Below are 15,530 nucleotides of genomic sequence, written 5' to 3'. Positions count from 1 at the left end.
TCTTTACGAGTCCCAAAAAATGAGAATGCTTTTGAAAATCCGAGTAAAGATTAGGGAAAATTTACCCAGCTTGGGCACAACGTTCTTTCAACGTCCACAACAACATATGAACGTGGAAACACTATTAGGTGCCAGCTTGGTAGGATTGAGATTTTCTAACTGATTGACAACTAGAGGAAATTTATCAGGTCTTCCAAAGATTCTGGTTCAGTGGCACAAAATACTACAGGTAATAAGGGGAGATTTTCAAAACGAGCTTAGGTTTCATAATTCTTATGGGAAAATTCTAACGAAACTGCTGACCGTAAAATATTTTTGACGTGAGAAAAATTTAGTCATGATTATCAAATAAAATGTTATCAAAGACTTGATGAAATAATTTGATAAAAATTACAATGAAAAACACCTGAAATCATCATCAAAATTTTTCTAATCCTTAAAATATCGATGGAAGAGTTTATTGTTCATGATTTCTTCATTTTTTCAATGTAAACTCGAAAATGAAAGTGTCATTATCTTTTTTTGAGTTTTAGTGAATCTTTTCGCAATTTTTGAATGAATTCTTTTGAAATTTGATGACTGCTTTCAGATTTTGAGTAATAATAAAAATCACAAATTTTCTCACTGGAAAGTCAAGCTTTTGAGCTCATTTAAATTCCTTCCATTGTTTTAATGACAGTTGGGTGTGGTGATCTTTCATCTTGGTCAGCGGTTACATCAATCGTACCGCTGATCATTTCCACAGAACCCTTTTTTCTTATATTGTTTCAAATTTAATTTAAAGAAAGCTTTTGACCCCTTTCATTAAAACAGGTGTCACACTGCGAGGTTGTCACTGCTTCAAAAAAAAGAGCAATGATTCAATCTAAATCTTTTCTCAAATTGAAATCCAAAAAAGAATTTATTATAAGAAAATGGCAGGAAATGTAATTTTTTAAGCATATAAAAATTTCTTATACAAGTTCTTTTGTTCAAAGGCTTAAGCTCTATGGTTCCATTCCTCTCATTCTACTTTGTTACTGTCCTCGCTTATTAGCTTTTGACCGCTTAGCCGGATCGTTTCAGGATTGCAAAGCGATCCTAGATCTACCTCCTAGCAAAATATGGGGCACTCTAAAAACAAAGGTATCTGATGACTACTTAGGTGGTACTTAGGCAAAATGGGTGCCGGGTATGTGCGAGCCATAAGGGTCCCTTTTTCACACCCTTGAAAGTCCCTCAAAAGGGGTACAAAATTTATTAAAAAGCAATTGGAGTCTCTGTAAGGATTCCAAAATTAAGAGAATCAAAAAATCGACTCCCTCAAAGGGTCATAAATTCTTGAAATTTTGACTAAAACTTGAAAATTTTGCCCTAAATTTTGTGCATTTTTTAAAGGTGGTATAAACGTGAAAAACACATTTTCGAAATTCAGTCTCCCTAAGGGTTGATTTTCGAACTTTGACATACCCATCATCTCGCAAATATAGTAACCCCCCCCCCCTTGGCCTGTAGCTGTACCTAAGAGATATATTCTTATTCAAAGATTGAGAGTTCTTATAAATAAACATTCACTTTCATCAGGTGGCTTTGAATCAATCAGCCAATTGGATTAACGTAAAACCTACCATTTTTGTATTTATGAAAATAATAGAAGTAAAGAAGCTAATGGGATTATAAAGTTAGCCACTTTTTTCTTGTGTGTGTTTTTTGATGAAGAAACAGATTTCCCCCAATTGCTCTTTTTGTTTCAATGTTTCAATTTTTCATTGAATAATTGGTCAATTTAATCCCGAATTGAAAACCCGAAATCTCTACTAATCCGATACGGTAAACACCTGATAAACATCACTTTAGTACCCAGTCATCTCAAAAACAAACCCTGAATTTTAATGTAAGATTTCAAAAAAGGTCTGGGACCGAATTTGCACCTCTTCAAGTTTAAAAGGACCCAAAATAACAAGGGTTTTAAAACTTTCTATTGTTTATAAATTCATGTTTAAACTTTTTAATTCAAATTGGATTTATCGTCCATTTCCTCAAAGAATAAAGAAAGCGGATTTGAAGTGAAACACTTTGAATTGACCTCTCCGCAAATTTAATTTCGTGCAAAAGTCCAAAACATGAAAAACACATGCAAAAGTCTGACCACAGTATAGTCTGGACTGGAAGCTAATAAAACTTTGGTTGACTGGATGCATTGATTTCAAAGACCCGGATGAGCTAGATCCGAAATTTGCGAGGTTTTTGCACAAATACCAGATTGAAATTAAAACTTATAATCAGATTTCGAAAAATATGCTGCTTAAAAATAAATAAAGGGTCAGATTCAATCTGTCATTCTAAATGCGGCGCAAATCTTAAGGCTTCAGTTGTTCGAGACGTTCGAGAAAGGCTAAAGATTCCCTTCTAGCCCATTTTGGGATTTAAATTAAAACGCGGTAAAAATCGGTTTTCGTAAGAGAGTTTAGTTTTGGCCTTTTCGGAAAAGTAAACACTCTTAAAGAAGAGTAACGCCCTAACGCCCTTACAGTAACACAACATCACATTCGTTATTGGTGGAACCTTAAAGCACTCCAACAGATTGAATTCAATTTTGGAGGGGAACCAATCCAGTAAAATGGGGTGAATGAGCATGCAATACCTAAAACCCAGCCTTGATGAACTTTTTTGAAATGCATTATGCAGTACTTTCTCTTTGATTGACCTAGGTTAAAACGAAATATCGAAATTAAACCCACATCATAGGAAGGGAGCTCAAAAGGGTAGAGTTACTAAATGAAGGCAAACAACCTCGTACCCAGGGCGATAAGCTTTTTAACGTTATAGATGGGCGCTTAGGCGTAATCGTCTGGCCATCCCCGCCCTCACTTTTGCCGCCTGACTGCCAACGATTCGCCCTGGCTCGCGAGGTTGGAAGGCAAAACGTGATAGAATAACATTACAAAGCTGATTCTTCATTTCAGTATCCCAATAATTGTTGATTTAGCCAAGAATCAACAAGGTACAGGGGCTAGATCCTAAACTCCAGGATAGGCAATGACGAGAGGTAAATCACTCGAAAAATTATCGTACACCTCTACAAAAAGTCAAAAGAAAAAGTCAAAAAAGTCTAAAAGTCGAAGAAAAAGTCTAAAAGTCAAAAATAAAGTCAAAAAGTCAAAGAAAAAGTCAAAAATTCTTAGAAAAAAGTCAAAAAGTCAAAAAAAAGTCAAAAAAAAGTCTTGAAAAAGTCAAAAAGTTTCTTGAATGGGCGGATGGGTGGAGCAAAATTTATTGGTGGTTGGCGTTTTTGGACAGAAAATGGAAAATGTTGGGCGCCCGAAGTCGGTGGGCGTTTTTGTCGGGAAAAAGTCAAATAAAAGTCAAAAAAAGTCAAAAAGTCAAATGAAAATTCAAAAAGTCAAAAAGTATCGTACATCTTTTTTCAAGTGATTTACCCCTCGGGAAATGAAGCCACTTATTTACCATCCAGAACACGTGACCCCAGTGCTTTTTAAGCCAAATTTCTAAGGCTTCACTTTTACTAGCTTGGAGATCCAGGCTATGATTTCCTATTAGACCTATTATACTGATGGCGAAATGAATAGCATGGTTTGGGTTGAGAGTTTGAATTTCCCAGTCCTAGTGACGGTGGAAAACACAGCCAATCAAATTTTTTTATTCTGTCATTGGTCACACTTTCTAAGAGCAAACGCAACTTCCGAAATTTGATTTTGATTTATGTAAGTGAGGAAAGCGCTAAATATCCCACCGTCAATTTTTTAAGGTAGAAATCTGCCTCACAGCCCGAATCCGTTCTGTATACATCAGTTTATGAAAATACAGGACGGGTCTCCTGTCTACACTTTTCCTTGCTTCAGAAAGGTCGAAGATTCATCTCTAGCCCCTTTGGGGCTTCAAACTCAATGGGCAATAAGCACTTTTAATGATTTTTGTAGTGTGAAAGCGTCAGGCTCGAGAAATGATTTTTCCTTGTTTGGCTATTTTTGGCAACTGAACCTAAGATGCCATTTTGAGAATATTTAGGTCGACTTCGGACCTAAGAATACCGAATATCATTAGGATATTTTAGAACGATTTTCCCCCAATTTTCCCGAACAAAATTTTAAAAATATCCAAGATAAATTTTTTTTTTTTCGATGACAGTGTTAAAAAAAACTAATCATAAGTTCAAATTTGATAATCAATTCGATAATCAATCAATATTGAAAAGTCAGTAAAATACAGGTTTGGAACAAATTCATAAAAAGCATAAAAAGAAGATTAGAAAGATAATTGAGCAATCGTTCACGTCAAAAAAACAGTTCACAAAAACCGCTGAAACAAGCCTACTCTGCTACAAGCAACATATCCATACGACCGCTGGCCAGCAAAGATCCAATCTCACCGCTGTCCAGTGCTTGAGTGATCTCTTTTTTGACAAATGAGCAACAAATTTTGCTACAAAGTTTGTCGTATTTTGCAACCTGTCAGGATCAACTAGCGCACGTCTTTTGTTCAGATTAATTTTTCTATAGCGAGTTATTTGAAAACAAAGCTTTTAATACAATTTCAGAAGCCAATTAATAACAGGGTCACTGATTTAATTTACTTTTTGATCTCTGTGCTACAGTAACTCGCTCGTGTGTGATTTTTTTTTCACTGCATCTAAAAATTGTGTTTCTGAAATTTGATTGAGACTAAAATTTGATTTGCGATACACGTTTTTTTTTTTATTAGAACCTAGTTTATAAGAACATATAGGCTGAAATTCGTCGAAAAATTAAGAACATCTTAAGAACATGCCCAGCCTCAGTTTGGAAAAAAAATGACAAGAAACTACAATTTTTTCCTCTTTTTAAGCAGTTTTAACCCAATTTGGGGTGGATCTTCAAAAGTCGAGAGTCAAATATTGTCCAAATTTTGCCAAATTTAAGTGCTCTTTATTTTGCATCATATTGTCGATTTGAGAGTAGTCTGAAAAATTAAGAACGCATTTAAGAACATTTTAGGCTGAAAATTGCTAAAAAAAATAAGCACATCCAGACTCAGCCAAATTTTAGGTGTTCTAATAAAAAAAAAACGTGTATTGGAGCTAAATACACTTTTTTTTTTATATGAACCATTTTTACTACTTTGACACCTAAATTACTTGATACTGAGTAATTCCAGGCTCAGCATTGTTCTTAAATTGTTCTTTTTTGGCGATTTTGAGCCTCATTATTCTTATAAAATTGGTTCTTATATTTACTGCTTATGAAATCATTCTAGTCACTCTTGTAAGAACTAACCATTTTAAAAAGGCATCGATGACCAAAATATTAAGAGCAAGTTAAAGAACATTTTAAGGATTCGTGGACTCTTCAGCAGTCAATGGGGCAGTCAATTTCTTAGGAAATTACTGGAAAATACTAATAGTGAAATTAAGGAGAACATTTAAGACTTTTAGAGGCTACAAACTAAAAAAAAATAGGATAAAAAGTGATAAAATTGGCCAAACCATTAAGGATATGCTAAGAACCATCATGAATTTGGAAACTGAACTTAAAGAATGGCAGTTTCAGGGTAATTTCCCTATGAATCACCAATTATCCTCTAGCAATGCTAAAAGCTATCAAAAAATGCCAAATGTTTTACTTTAGGTATGTATTGCATGCTAGATTTAGGCTCAGTTTGGGTCCTAAACTAAGAATACCGTAAGAATATTTTAGGATGATTTTAAAAATATCCATGATGAAATGAAAAAATATCATTCTAATGAAAAAGGCGTGTAAGTTTCAATTTTCCGAAACGGGAGGTTTTATTTTAAGGGTAGGTCTTCTAAAAAACTTGGACAGGAATAAAAGAAAGTACAGTAAGAATTTTTTTTATAAGAACAAACTAAATAAGAACATAAGGCTTACTACATGGCAAAAATGTCAATAACAAATTTAGAATTCTTTAGGCTTAAAACTCAAAAATTTAAGAATATCCAAAGACTTCAAAAGTTTTATTTATATAAAAAAACGTATAAAATGTTTAAAGTTAAAATAATATTTCCAACTAAATCTTCTTATGTAATGCCACACCCTCAGAAAAGAAATAATTAGGGCCGTCGATATGCCATAAATAGTTAATAATTGCATAAATTACATAATTATTTACAGTAGAAAAATTATTTCCTACTCGCTTTATTTACAAAGGATTAATTCTTGGGAAGATTTTCTGGCGTCTCTGAAAATCTCCTTCACTAAACATCTTCATTCATTCATCATTCATTACAGCAAATGTAATTTGAGAATGTGTAAACAAAACAAACAGCCAGCTGGTCCAACCTTCTCGCACATTACTACACGTTTTTTATAAGAACATCCAAAATGTTCTTAATTTTACAAAGTTACATTTTAAGGCTTTGTGGATTTTAGAACACCTATTTTCTTAGAAAATGGACAAAAATACTCAAAAAATGGGAAAATAAGAACATTTTAAGAACATTTTTAGGCTTAAAACTCAAAAAGTTAAGAGCATGTCAAGGCTTAAAAAAATTACGATGTACTTATAAAAAAACGTGTAAAATCCAAAAATTTATGAAGCCTCCTGATGTTATCAATTCTTTGATTTTCAAGCCTTAAAAAATAAATGTTCTTAAAAATTTCTTATTTCACCATTTTTGAAGTATTCTTACGTAATTTCCAAAAAATTGGTAAATTGGTAGAGCCCAAAAAGCCTTAAAATGTTCCAAACTTATTGCTTATTCTAATAACGTAATAAAAAAGGTACTTTTGTCCACATTCTAGCAATTGGCTTCCCTGTTTTTCAGGGTTTTTTTAACCTGGTCGCCTTACATTTGTACATAAAGGCCTCATAAAGGTCTTACCAAGAACATTTTTGGCGTTTCTTCCAATTCTAACATTCCAAACAGTTCGAAATTCTAATCACTCACAAAACTTAAAGGTATTTACTCGAGTATTTTTCGTCACACTTTAATGATTCAATAACCTTCTCTTGCAGTTGTGACAAATTTTGTACTGAATTATATTTTGAGAAAAATATGTTTATTTGCTCAACCTTTGATTTTTGGCATGGATGAAGAATTTTGTTCTTTGACTCAATGCTTTTTGCGCACGCGCTTTATTCTGTTTACAAGTTGTGTGCTAAGTTTAGCAGTTTGGCAATTTAACCGTTTCAAAGAGTACAGTATTACGAAATTTTGCTAACTTTGCAAAATAGGTTTTCAGCTTGTTTTTTAAGCCTGAAATTTCCTATCGTAGCGCCATCATTCAAATCAGAAAGCGAAGATAGTCTACGGCAGATTTTCTGACTAGAAATTTCATAATTATGGGTAATAGAATGGATTTCTTTAAACCCTTGATGGAATTAAGATTTTGGCAAAGACCCAGCCCATTTACTACTACAGTACACGTTTTTTTATAAGAACATTCAAAATTTTGAAGCTTTCGGATGCTCTTAACTTTTAAATTTTTAAGCCTGAAATGTTCTTAATATGTTCTTATTTTCAGCATTTTGTGAGTATTTTCATCCATTTTCTCAAGAAATCGGGTGTTTTACAGTCCGCAAAGCCTTAAAATGTTTTTAATTTGCTCTTAATATTTCGGCCATCGAAGCGTTATGTTCTTATATAGTTTGTTCTTATAAAAAACGTATATTCTCCCTTCTAAAAAGGAAAAGCACGATCCTGTTAAAAATCGTGATAATTCGAAATATTAATTTCGCTGCGGTGGCAAAAATCTACAAAATGTCAAATGATACTCAAATTTACAAGTGATGTAGAGCCCCACCCCTCCCGAACCTTGACAATCTGTTTGATGTTTACACAGGCTAAGAGACGACGGGAGGACTCCAGTCATGAAATAAGTAAACAAATCGAAAGCAATCAAATCATAAAAGCTCATTAATGACAAAGGTTTCTTGTTTGAAAAAGCAAACAAATTTGTGATATTGAAGATTAAAAGAAAAGATAAATGAATAGAACAGCTCGAATATGAGTCAAAAGTGTCAAAAATTTCTTTTGAGAGACCGTTGGTTGCTCCCTCTGAAAGGTCAGCGGATATTTTCGAATTTTTCTTCGCTTTCTTTGTTCTGTTTGAGAGTCTTTTTATAACATTATTAACACCTGCTTTTTACGAGCTTTTCCCTTTAAACTTGTTCTATTGTTTTACGAAATCATATAACAATAAATACATATAAAGCATTGTTTTTTTCATTGTTTGGGTCATAAAAAAGACATAAAAAGACACATCACTTAGCCGATCTTTTGATCAACAGTCATTCACACGCGCGAGCCATTCATAAAATAAAATAATATAAAGGCTAAAAATCAAACAAAAACCACATAAAAATTCTTTAAATAATTTAACATAATTATGCATATTGTACAACAATAGACGGGGTCTGCCCAGCGGATATTACAAACTCCATTGGAAGAGAGATAAAAAATCATGCTTCAAACATCGAGTTGTCTGTAGTAACTATTGTTCACAATATAACGATACCATTGAATCTCGGACAGCGTCTGCGGTTGAAAATCGTTAACAAAATTGAAATCGAGGAACCTCTGGCCAACCGTTTTCTAGGCACCGAAGGCACTTTTTACACACACAATTTAAAAAGCGAAAAGATTTTGAGCGTTGCTCACTTCATAGTTCAGATTGATGGAGGAGCTAAGTCGAAACGAATTCATCAATTTCCAAATTTTGGCGGAACAGTTTATCAAAGAAAATATCAGCAAAATGAAAGGTATGTCAATAAATTACATCTTTTCTTATTAAAAGTTCTTGCGAGGCTGTTTGATTTTTTCACGTCTTCCTTAAAATAGCCTGAAGCTACCAATGTGTCAAAATCTCCGTCAAATTTGAAATGTTTCATCACTCTCGACACATTCTTGAAATTATCTGATTATGGTATTTCAAAGTTATTCTTCCCCCTTTTTTATAGATATCGAGAGCAAGCTATGTCAAGTGTGTCGTATATGCGGCGATCGTGCATCCGGCCGTCATTACGGTGTCCCGTCTTGTGACGGATGTCGTGGATTTTTCAAACGTAGCGTACGTGGAAATGCGAAGTATAAATGTAAATATTTGAGTTCGTGCGTTGTTGATATCAAAAGACGAAATCAGTGTCAGTTTTGTCGATACCAAAGGTGTTTGTCTGTTGGAATGAAGAAAGATGGTAAGATTCCGTTTCTTATTAATTTTCCTTTCCACTAGTATATCTAACCTCGTCGATTTATGGTCTAATTCTACCGAGTATGCTCAAATTAACACATACAGGGTAAATTCGATTACATTTGTCGCATTCTTTCGCTACCTTATCGGCCCTTTTTACGCTGGCCCTTTTAACGCCGGCCCTTGTTACGCCACGAGCCCAAAAATAACACCAATAAGGGCCGGTGTAAAAAGGGCCGATAAGGTATTTCGATTTCATTTACATCTCTAGAACTTCTTCTGTAAACAGACCTAGTCCATGAGCTAACGAGCTAATTTCCTGTTTGCGAAATCAGAAAGCCAACTCTGATATAAAGTATACAAGTTCAAATTTGTGGATTTTTAGGGACTGAGATTCGCAAGACCTTCGATTTCATTTTTAAGAGATCTCGGAAGAATGAGTTTTTTTTTCTTTGTTTTCATTTTCTTTCAAAATAAGATAGCCTTAGTAGGGAGCGTTTGCAGTTTCCTTGCGTTTTTAAAACATTCATATAACATTATTTTCACGACCAAAGTCGCGTTCAAACTAATTATTACGAAATATGAAGGGATTATTCCAATATAACTTTTTGATCGTTAAAACGTTAAGCATCATGTGTTTTTAACGAATTTTCTTTGTCTTTTTTTCTTCTTTTGTAAATTTCGGATTTTCACGCTTTAGTCATCTGATGGAGTCATCTGATGGAGTAAAAAACAAGACTTTGATCTGATCTGCTAGCCTTTTGAAACAGCCTTTTGAAACAGCCATTTCGCAGTTTATTTTCTTTCACAAAAAGACAAACGCGTGTATACAGTAATCTTTTCCTTTGATTCGGTTTAATAAGTTTTTTTCTTGATTTTTTAATCTTTTTCTTCATTTATTTCTCATCTTTATTCGAAAGTATTTTCAACAAAATTCAAAAAAGAGCAACTTTTCATATCTTTTGTGATATGAAACTGTTTCTTTAGTTTGAGGTGTGGCTCGCCTCATGCTCCGTTTTATCATCATCTATTGATTGAAACAAAACAAAAAACTCCATTATTTTCTATCGTCTTTTTTTTGCTTCCCTTTCACTTTCATTTAATAAAAAGTTGGTGTTTCGGAAAAATCAGTAACTTAAAATTTAAGTCTTTAGAGAAATCATACCCAATTTTTTCAAAAAGAAATTGAGCAATTGCCCGGTTAATGGTTAATAACGGTCACGGTCTTTTTAAAAATTCAAAAATTTGCCGCGGTCAAGTTCAAGTCTATGCGCATGCGTTGTAGACAAAAAATTCGAATTTTGCGCCTCTCTCTGCTGCAAATACCAAATAAATTGCTTTTAAAACACAATTTCAATAAAGTATTTGCTCTTGTTTGCTCATAGAACAGTCATCAACAATCTATAAGATGTTAGGTTGTTTTCAATACATACAGAAGATCAGTAAATATTTGTTCTTCAAATTTGCTGTTGCTGAGTGCTGTTTTCTGTTGTTGTTTTTTTTCATTCATTCAGAGTTTGAGTCTGTTTTTGAAACAAAAACTATGTTCTGTTCTTTCAAACGTCAAAACTTAGAAGTAATATAATGTGGGTTCATAGATCTATTTACCAGAGGTCACGCATGGGCGCCGCCCAATTTTTGCAAATCATAAAGTTTCGCCTCTAAAATCGAAGAAAAAAAGTAAAAATTTGGGAATTTTTGGACCCTTTTTTCCGAAACCTTTTCAGGGACAAAATTCGTGATTTTCCGGGACTTTTCCTTTTTTATATAAACTGAAATTATGGATCATACGGTGGCAAGATACCCACACCCTTTATTTGCCAGTAAACCCCTAGGATTTTGCCCGATACATATTCACAGGAGGCGATGTAGGAGCTAGATAAAGTTTACTAAAATTCAAGAACAAATCTGGCGGTTTTATTCTGAATAATTTGAAAATTGGAGTGCATTGACCGTTACGACCTACCCAACAGTGCTAAATACATATTGAGGATTGCAAAAAAAAATTTCAAGGTTAACTGCTCAATTATGCTCGAAAAAAATATGCTGTATGAAATTTGTACATATTGCACAAACAACATAAAAGAGCAAGTGTGTTTTGCTCTCTGAGCAGATTTTTTTGCTTCATTTCAACAAATTGGTTGAATCTTTCAAACAGTATGTTTTGAATTTCTGGTCTTTTTGTTTTGGGGCTTAATGATGTTCGTAGAAATAACTTTGTTTGCACTCCTTATTTGGTTAAAACAATGAGTTCCTGCTTTTTATTGGCTATTGTAGAAAACGGCGCTATTTTCATTTGGAGCTTTTTTTAGCTTGAATGAATGAAAAGTATCCTAAAATAACTGTTTTCCGCGATCATTCATTCATTTTGGTTTGTTGGCTCCTATTTAATCAATTAATCGACTTCTATTTTCTCTCTGCAGCTGTACAACACGAACGACTGGCTCATCAACGTCACAATTCGACTTCAAGCACATCACCGGACCATAACAACAATAACGAACTCCCAAATATATTTTTCCCGCAATTTTCCACTCCAACAGAGATGTCAATCAAAAGTCGTCTTGCTCCACATTCTAGTTCATTTCAATCGCCATTATCTCAACTAACAACCAATACAACACACCCAACGTTGATACCGCCCTTCAGTCCATCCTTCAACACCCTTTTACCTTCAATCATTCCGCCTCCTCCACCCTCGACTCAAAAAACACCCTCGCCACCCAAGAAAGACGCCCCTCATCAAGCACCGCCCTCTCCAGTCACACCCTTATCGAAAAACTCAGAACAATATTCAATCGACAATCTCCTAAAAGACAAGAAAGAAACAACGCCCCCACACGCCAATCACCACCCTGCGATGCTGTTAACACCGCCCAGCTCTCCTCAATATCTTCTCTACCACCAAATGAAATTCAACGTCGAACTGGAAGCAAATCTCATGAAAATCCTCGAAGACACAATCCGTCGTGTAAACAGTGTCCCAGCATTCGTCAAAATGAACAAAGATATTCGTTCACAACTTTTAGAAACCTCATGGCTTCCTCTTTTACTTCTCGGACTCTTCGAATCGAATTTCCCAGTACAATCATTCATCAGTTATCTCCTTAATACCGTTAGTCAAAGGTTATCACCACACGAGATTCCACATCTCCATAATATCAGTGTTTCATTGGAAAGATTACGTCAGTGTTCAGTGGACAAAATTGAACTGGATTTACTGAAACTCTACGTCCTCTTTAACCCTGGTAAGTTACAGATCTTTTCCATTCTTGACAAAAACAACAGTTGAATATCGAATTCAGATTTATATGCTTCTTATATATATCTTCGTATCAACTCAGGGCCAGTGGTGTATGATAACTGAAATAATAATTTGCAGACCCGCAAGAAGGGAATGGAATCTAATATGCAAAGCCCACACTAAGTTAAATCTTTAGAAGAGCCTGGTTTGGGTTTGGATCTAATTCTCTAATTTAGACTGTATCTTTAAGTGTCACTTTGTCTCATTTATCCAGCTTTCGAAACGCAATCACTACACAAAGATGTCTCGATCAATCAAACGCAAGTTCAATGTCTGCTCATGGAATACGAACGAAAGCAACACCCAGAATCCTTTTCGAGATCGGCAGTTATCCTGAGTATCATTCGAAACTTTCAAGAAGTCCCGTCATCCCTTTCGCGAGTTTTGTTCCCAAAAATCAGTGACGTCAAGAACTTTGTTAATCATATTTATGGCAACATTACTAGCCTGGAGAAATCAGTCTAATGACTTTGTGGAACAGAGGCTGTGGTTATTTGTTGATATTTTTATACTTTAGTTTTGATTTTTGTTGTATATAATTTGCTCGAATTAAATTCTATTATGTAAATAATTTTCGATATATTTTAAGTTAATCAAATGTTTAAAAGTTTTCAAATAATGAAAAATATGAAAATTACATATTCAATTTTTTTAAGCTGCATTTTATTCTTTAGGATTCGATCAACAAATTTCAAATCGGGGCTGAAGGATGGAATCCTCAACGGTCGTAAGGGGCTCATTTTCGGTTTTTTCAAAACTGCATGTGTCAGATGTCCTATAATGCACCAAACTCGAAAAAAATGGGAAAATTCCTGAAAAATCCGCCATTTTGATGACGTCATTGACAGAAAAACTTGAATAAGTTCAGGTAGAAAAAAGATTTCGAGCTTAAATTTCGACCAGAGACGTATATAAATAAAACGAATTAGAAAATTGGAAAACAAAATCGAAAAAATGCTTACGTCAGCAAAAATGGCTGAAAAACCATTTTTTCGAAAAAAAGCTGACGTCATCAAAAAATCAAAAGAATTTCGATTTAAAATGCTTTTAATTTTTAATTTGAATCTCTGGTAAAAATTTGAGCTCGAAATCTTTTTTCTACCTGAACTTATTCAAGTTTTTCTGTCAATGACGTCATCAAAATGGCGGATTTTTCAAGGATTTTCCAAAGAATTTCGAGTTTGGTGCATTATAGGACATCTGACAGGACACATTCATGACGGCTAAATTAAGCTTCTCCAAAAAAGTCCAAAAATAGGTATGTTTATGAGGTGGAAGTACATGCAGTTTTGAAAAAACCGAAAATGAGCCCCTTACGACCGTTGAGTCATTTAGCATTTACTTGAGTCGTTTCATAAATTTTTCGGATTTAATATTTCAAAAAAAATATGCTAATTATTTTTATACAATTGTTTGTTGATATAAATAAAAAATTACCATGACAAAACCTAAGAATTTGAGAGAGTGAAAGGGAGTAAAAGTCTGTCCGAGAAAAACAATTCATGTAATAAAAACGAAATATAGGATTAAAATCATCTAACTAAAAATTGAAAAAAGATTTAAATTTTGCCGGTTCCACCAATAGAGTTTCGAGATGTGTCCGGTATATCATTTTACAATTCGGTATGTTTACGGCCGGAGAATTCGGGATGAGTGATGAAGCCATCTCTATCTCGGTCTTCTTCTTCGAAAATGTTATGTAACATGGAACGTAATCCGTGAACTCCATCAACGTCCTTGACTCCCTTCTCGTTCTTCAAGTAGCTTCGAACCTACAGGTGAAAGAGAAATGAGATATTGAATTTCTAAGCTGTCGAAATTCTTTTATCGTTTTTTTTGTCCTCCTTTTTTTTATTTAAGTATAGTGATTCGGTCAAAGTATTTAGCCATTTAGCCTGACAAAGCATAATTTTCAATTAGAGCTCTCTTCGTCATTCTAAAAAAACTCCTTCCACACTTTAGAGCCTAACATACCGCTAAAGTGGTCAGTGGATGTATACATATTCAAAAAAACATTCTGCACCCTGATTGAGTTCGCTTACCTCATCAGAAGACAATTGGTCATCTCCATCGTGGTCAATGTTTAAGAAAGTGTTGTCTTTGACCGGTGCATTGGTCACGTGTTCAAACGAAAGAACATGGATGAAGAAATAAAGTGTTGTTCTGGGTGGGAATTGTCCGAAAGCATTATCTCCATAAGCCCATTTTGATGGGACAGTAAGATGACGTACTTCTCCTTCGCACATGTCTAAAATACCTCCCTCGAAACCTGGGATCATAGCTTTCTCTCCGATGACGAATTCAAATGGTCGTTTGTTGTATCTAAAAGTATAAAGGGATATAGACGTTTTAATTCTCTAAATTTTGGATTCAATACTCAGATAGGTCTCTTAGTGGAAATGCGGGAGAAGACACGCAACAAAAAAGTAAAGCCGGTTGCTTTGAGTAAAAATCCAAGAGTTCCGTCTTGTTTTCAAAACAATTTATTTTCGCAAAATGAACTGCCCTAACCTAGTCAATCTTGGCAAATCTTCTTGGTAACAGAAAATAAGAATACAAAACTTAAAACACAATCTAACCTTTGACGCTAACTTTTAAGATTCTAAGATTCACAAAATTATCAGAAATCGGATCAATAAAGCTAGAACTTATCGAAGTTATTTCAAATATCCCAGAATCCATGAAGTATTGACTTACGTGCTATCAATGACGTAACCATCACCGAGTGTGCAGTTGAAGTTCATACGAACACGATCTCCTTTTTGGATAGTACGATCGCAATAATTTGGTCGGTTGATCAAACCGATACCAATACCGTCATATTCTTTTCGGCTGCCGTCAGGATTGACCAAGTAGTCGTCAGCAAAAACGTATGAAATACACACTAAAAGAAAGATGGCGTACTGCATGATGGCGGACGATTTGAAGATTTCGTGTCTTGTCTTTTGTGTGTCCTCTGTGAAGTGAATCTTGATTTTCGAAACTTTCTGAAGGAAATTTATTCTTTTGGGTAGACGTGTATAGAAATTACACGTATTTTTCGACCCTTTTGTCAGTGGAGAATTTTTGTGTTCTTCTATGGCCAGATCACTGTGGAGACC

General features: G+C 34.4%; 2 protein-coding genes across 2 annotated transcripts; one reads left to right on the top strand and one right to left on the bottom strand.

Annotated features, from left to right (window-relative positions):
- Nucleotides 1-8,560: 8,560 nt before the first annotated feature.
- On the top strand, nucleotides 8,561-13,075 carry LOC136805058 (nuclear receptor subfamily 2 group E member 1-like). Its single transcript, XM_067061608.1, has 4 exons — nucleotides 8,561-8,697; nucleotides 8,896-9,129; nucleotides 11,549-12,373; nucleotides 12,644-13,075. Exons 1-4 carry the CDS (start codon nucleotides 8,613-8,615, stop codon nucleotides 12,892-12,894), a joined length of 1,395 nt encoding a protein of 464 aa, XP_066917709.1. The 5' UTR covers nucleotides 8,561-8,612; the 3' UTR covers nucleotides 12,895-13,075.
- Nucleotides 13,076-13,766: 691 nt separating this feature from the next.
- LOC136805060 (uncharacterized) lies at nucleotides 13,767-15,530 on the bottom strand. Its single transcript, XM_067061609.1, has 3 exons — nucleotides 15,127-15,530; nucleotides 14,472-14,751; nucleotides 13,767-14,201 (listed from the first exon to the last, which is right to left on the bottom strand). The coding sequence occupies exons 1-3, from the start codon at nucleotides 15,336-15,338 to the stop codon at nucleotides 14,043-14,045; spliced, it is 651 nt and encodes a 216-aa protein (XP_066917710.1). The 5' UTR covers nucleotides 15,339-15,530; the 3' UTR covers nucleotides 13,767-14,042.

This window comes from Clytia hemisphaerica, unplaced genomic scaffold (genome assembly GCF_902728285.1).
Source record: "Clytia hemisphaerica strain Z4C2 unplaced genomic scaffold, Clytia hemisphaerica genome assembly, whole genome shotgun sequence".
NCBI classification, from domain to species: Eukaryota; Metazoa; Cnidaria; class Hydrozoa; order Leptothecata; family Clytiidae; genus Clytia; species Clytia hemisphaerica.
This window is presented reverse-complemented; position numbering and strand designations above follow the sequence as displayed.

Excerpts from the sequence above, each read along its gene's own strand:
- LOC136805058 (XM_067061608.1), top strand. The coding sequence starts at position 8,613 with ATGGAGGAGCTAAGTCGAAACGAATTCATCAATTTCCAAATTTTGGCG. Across the intron at positions 9,130-11,548 it reads TGTTGGAATGAAGAAAGATG|CTGTACAACACGAACGACTG; the intron begins GTAAGATTCCGT and ends TTCTCTCTGCAG. Across the intron at positions 12,374-12,643 it reads CTACGTCCTCTTTAACCCTG|CTTTCGAAACGCAATCACTA; the intron begins GTAAGTTACAGA and ends TCATTTATCCAG.
- LOC136805060 (XM_067061609.1), bottom strand. The coding sequence starts at position 15,338 with ATGCAGTACGCCATCTTTCTTTTAGTGTGTATTTCATACGTTTTTGCT. Across the intron at positions 14,752-15,126 it reads GGTTACGTCATTGATAGCAC|ATACAACAAACGACCATTTG; the intron begins GTAAGTCAATAC and ends TTATACTTTTAG. Across the intron at positions 14,202-14,471 it reads ACCAATTGTCTTCTGATGAG|GTTCGAAGCTACTTGAAGAA; the intron begins GTAAGCGAACTC and ends TTTCACCTGTAG.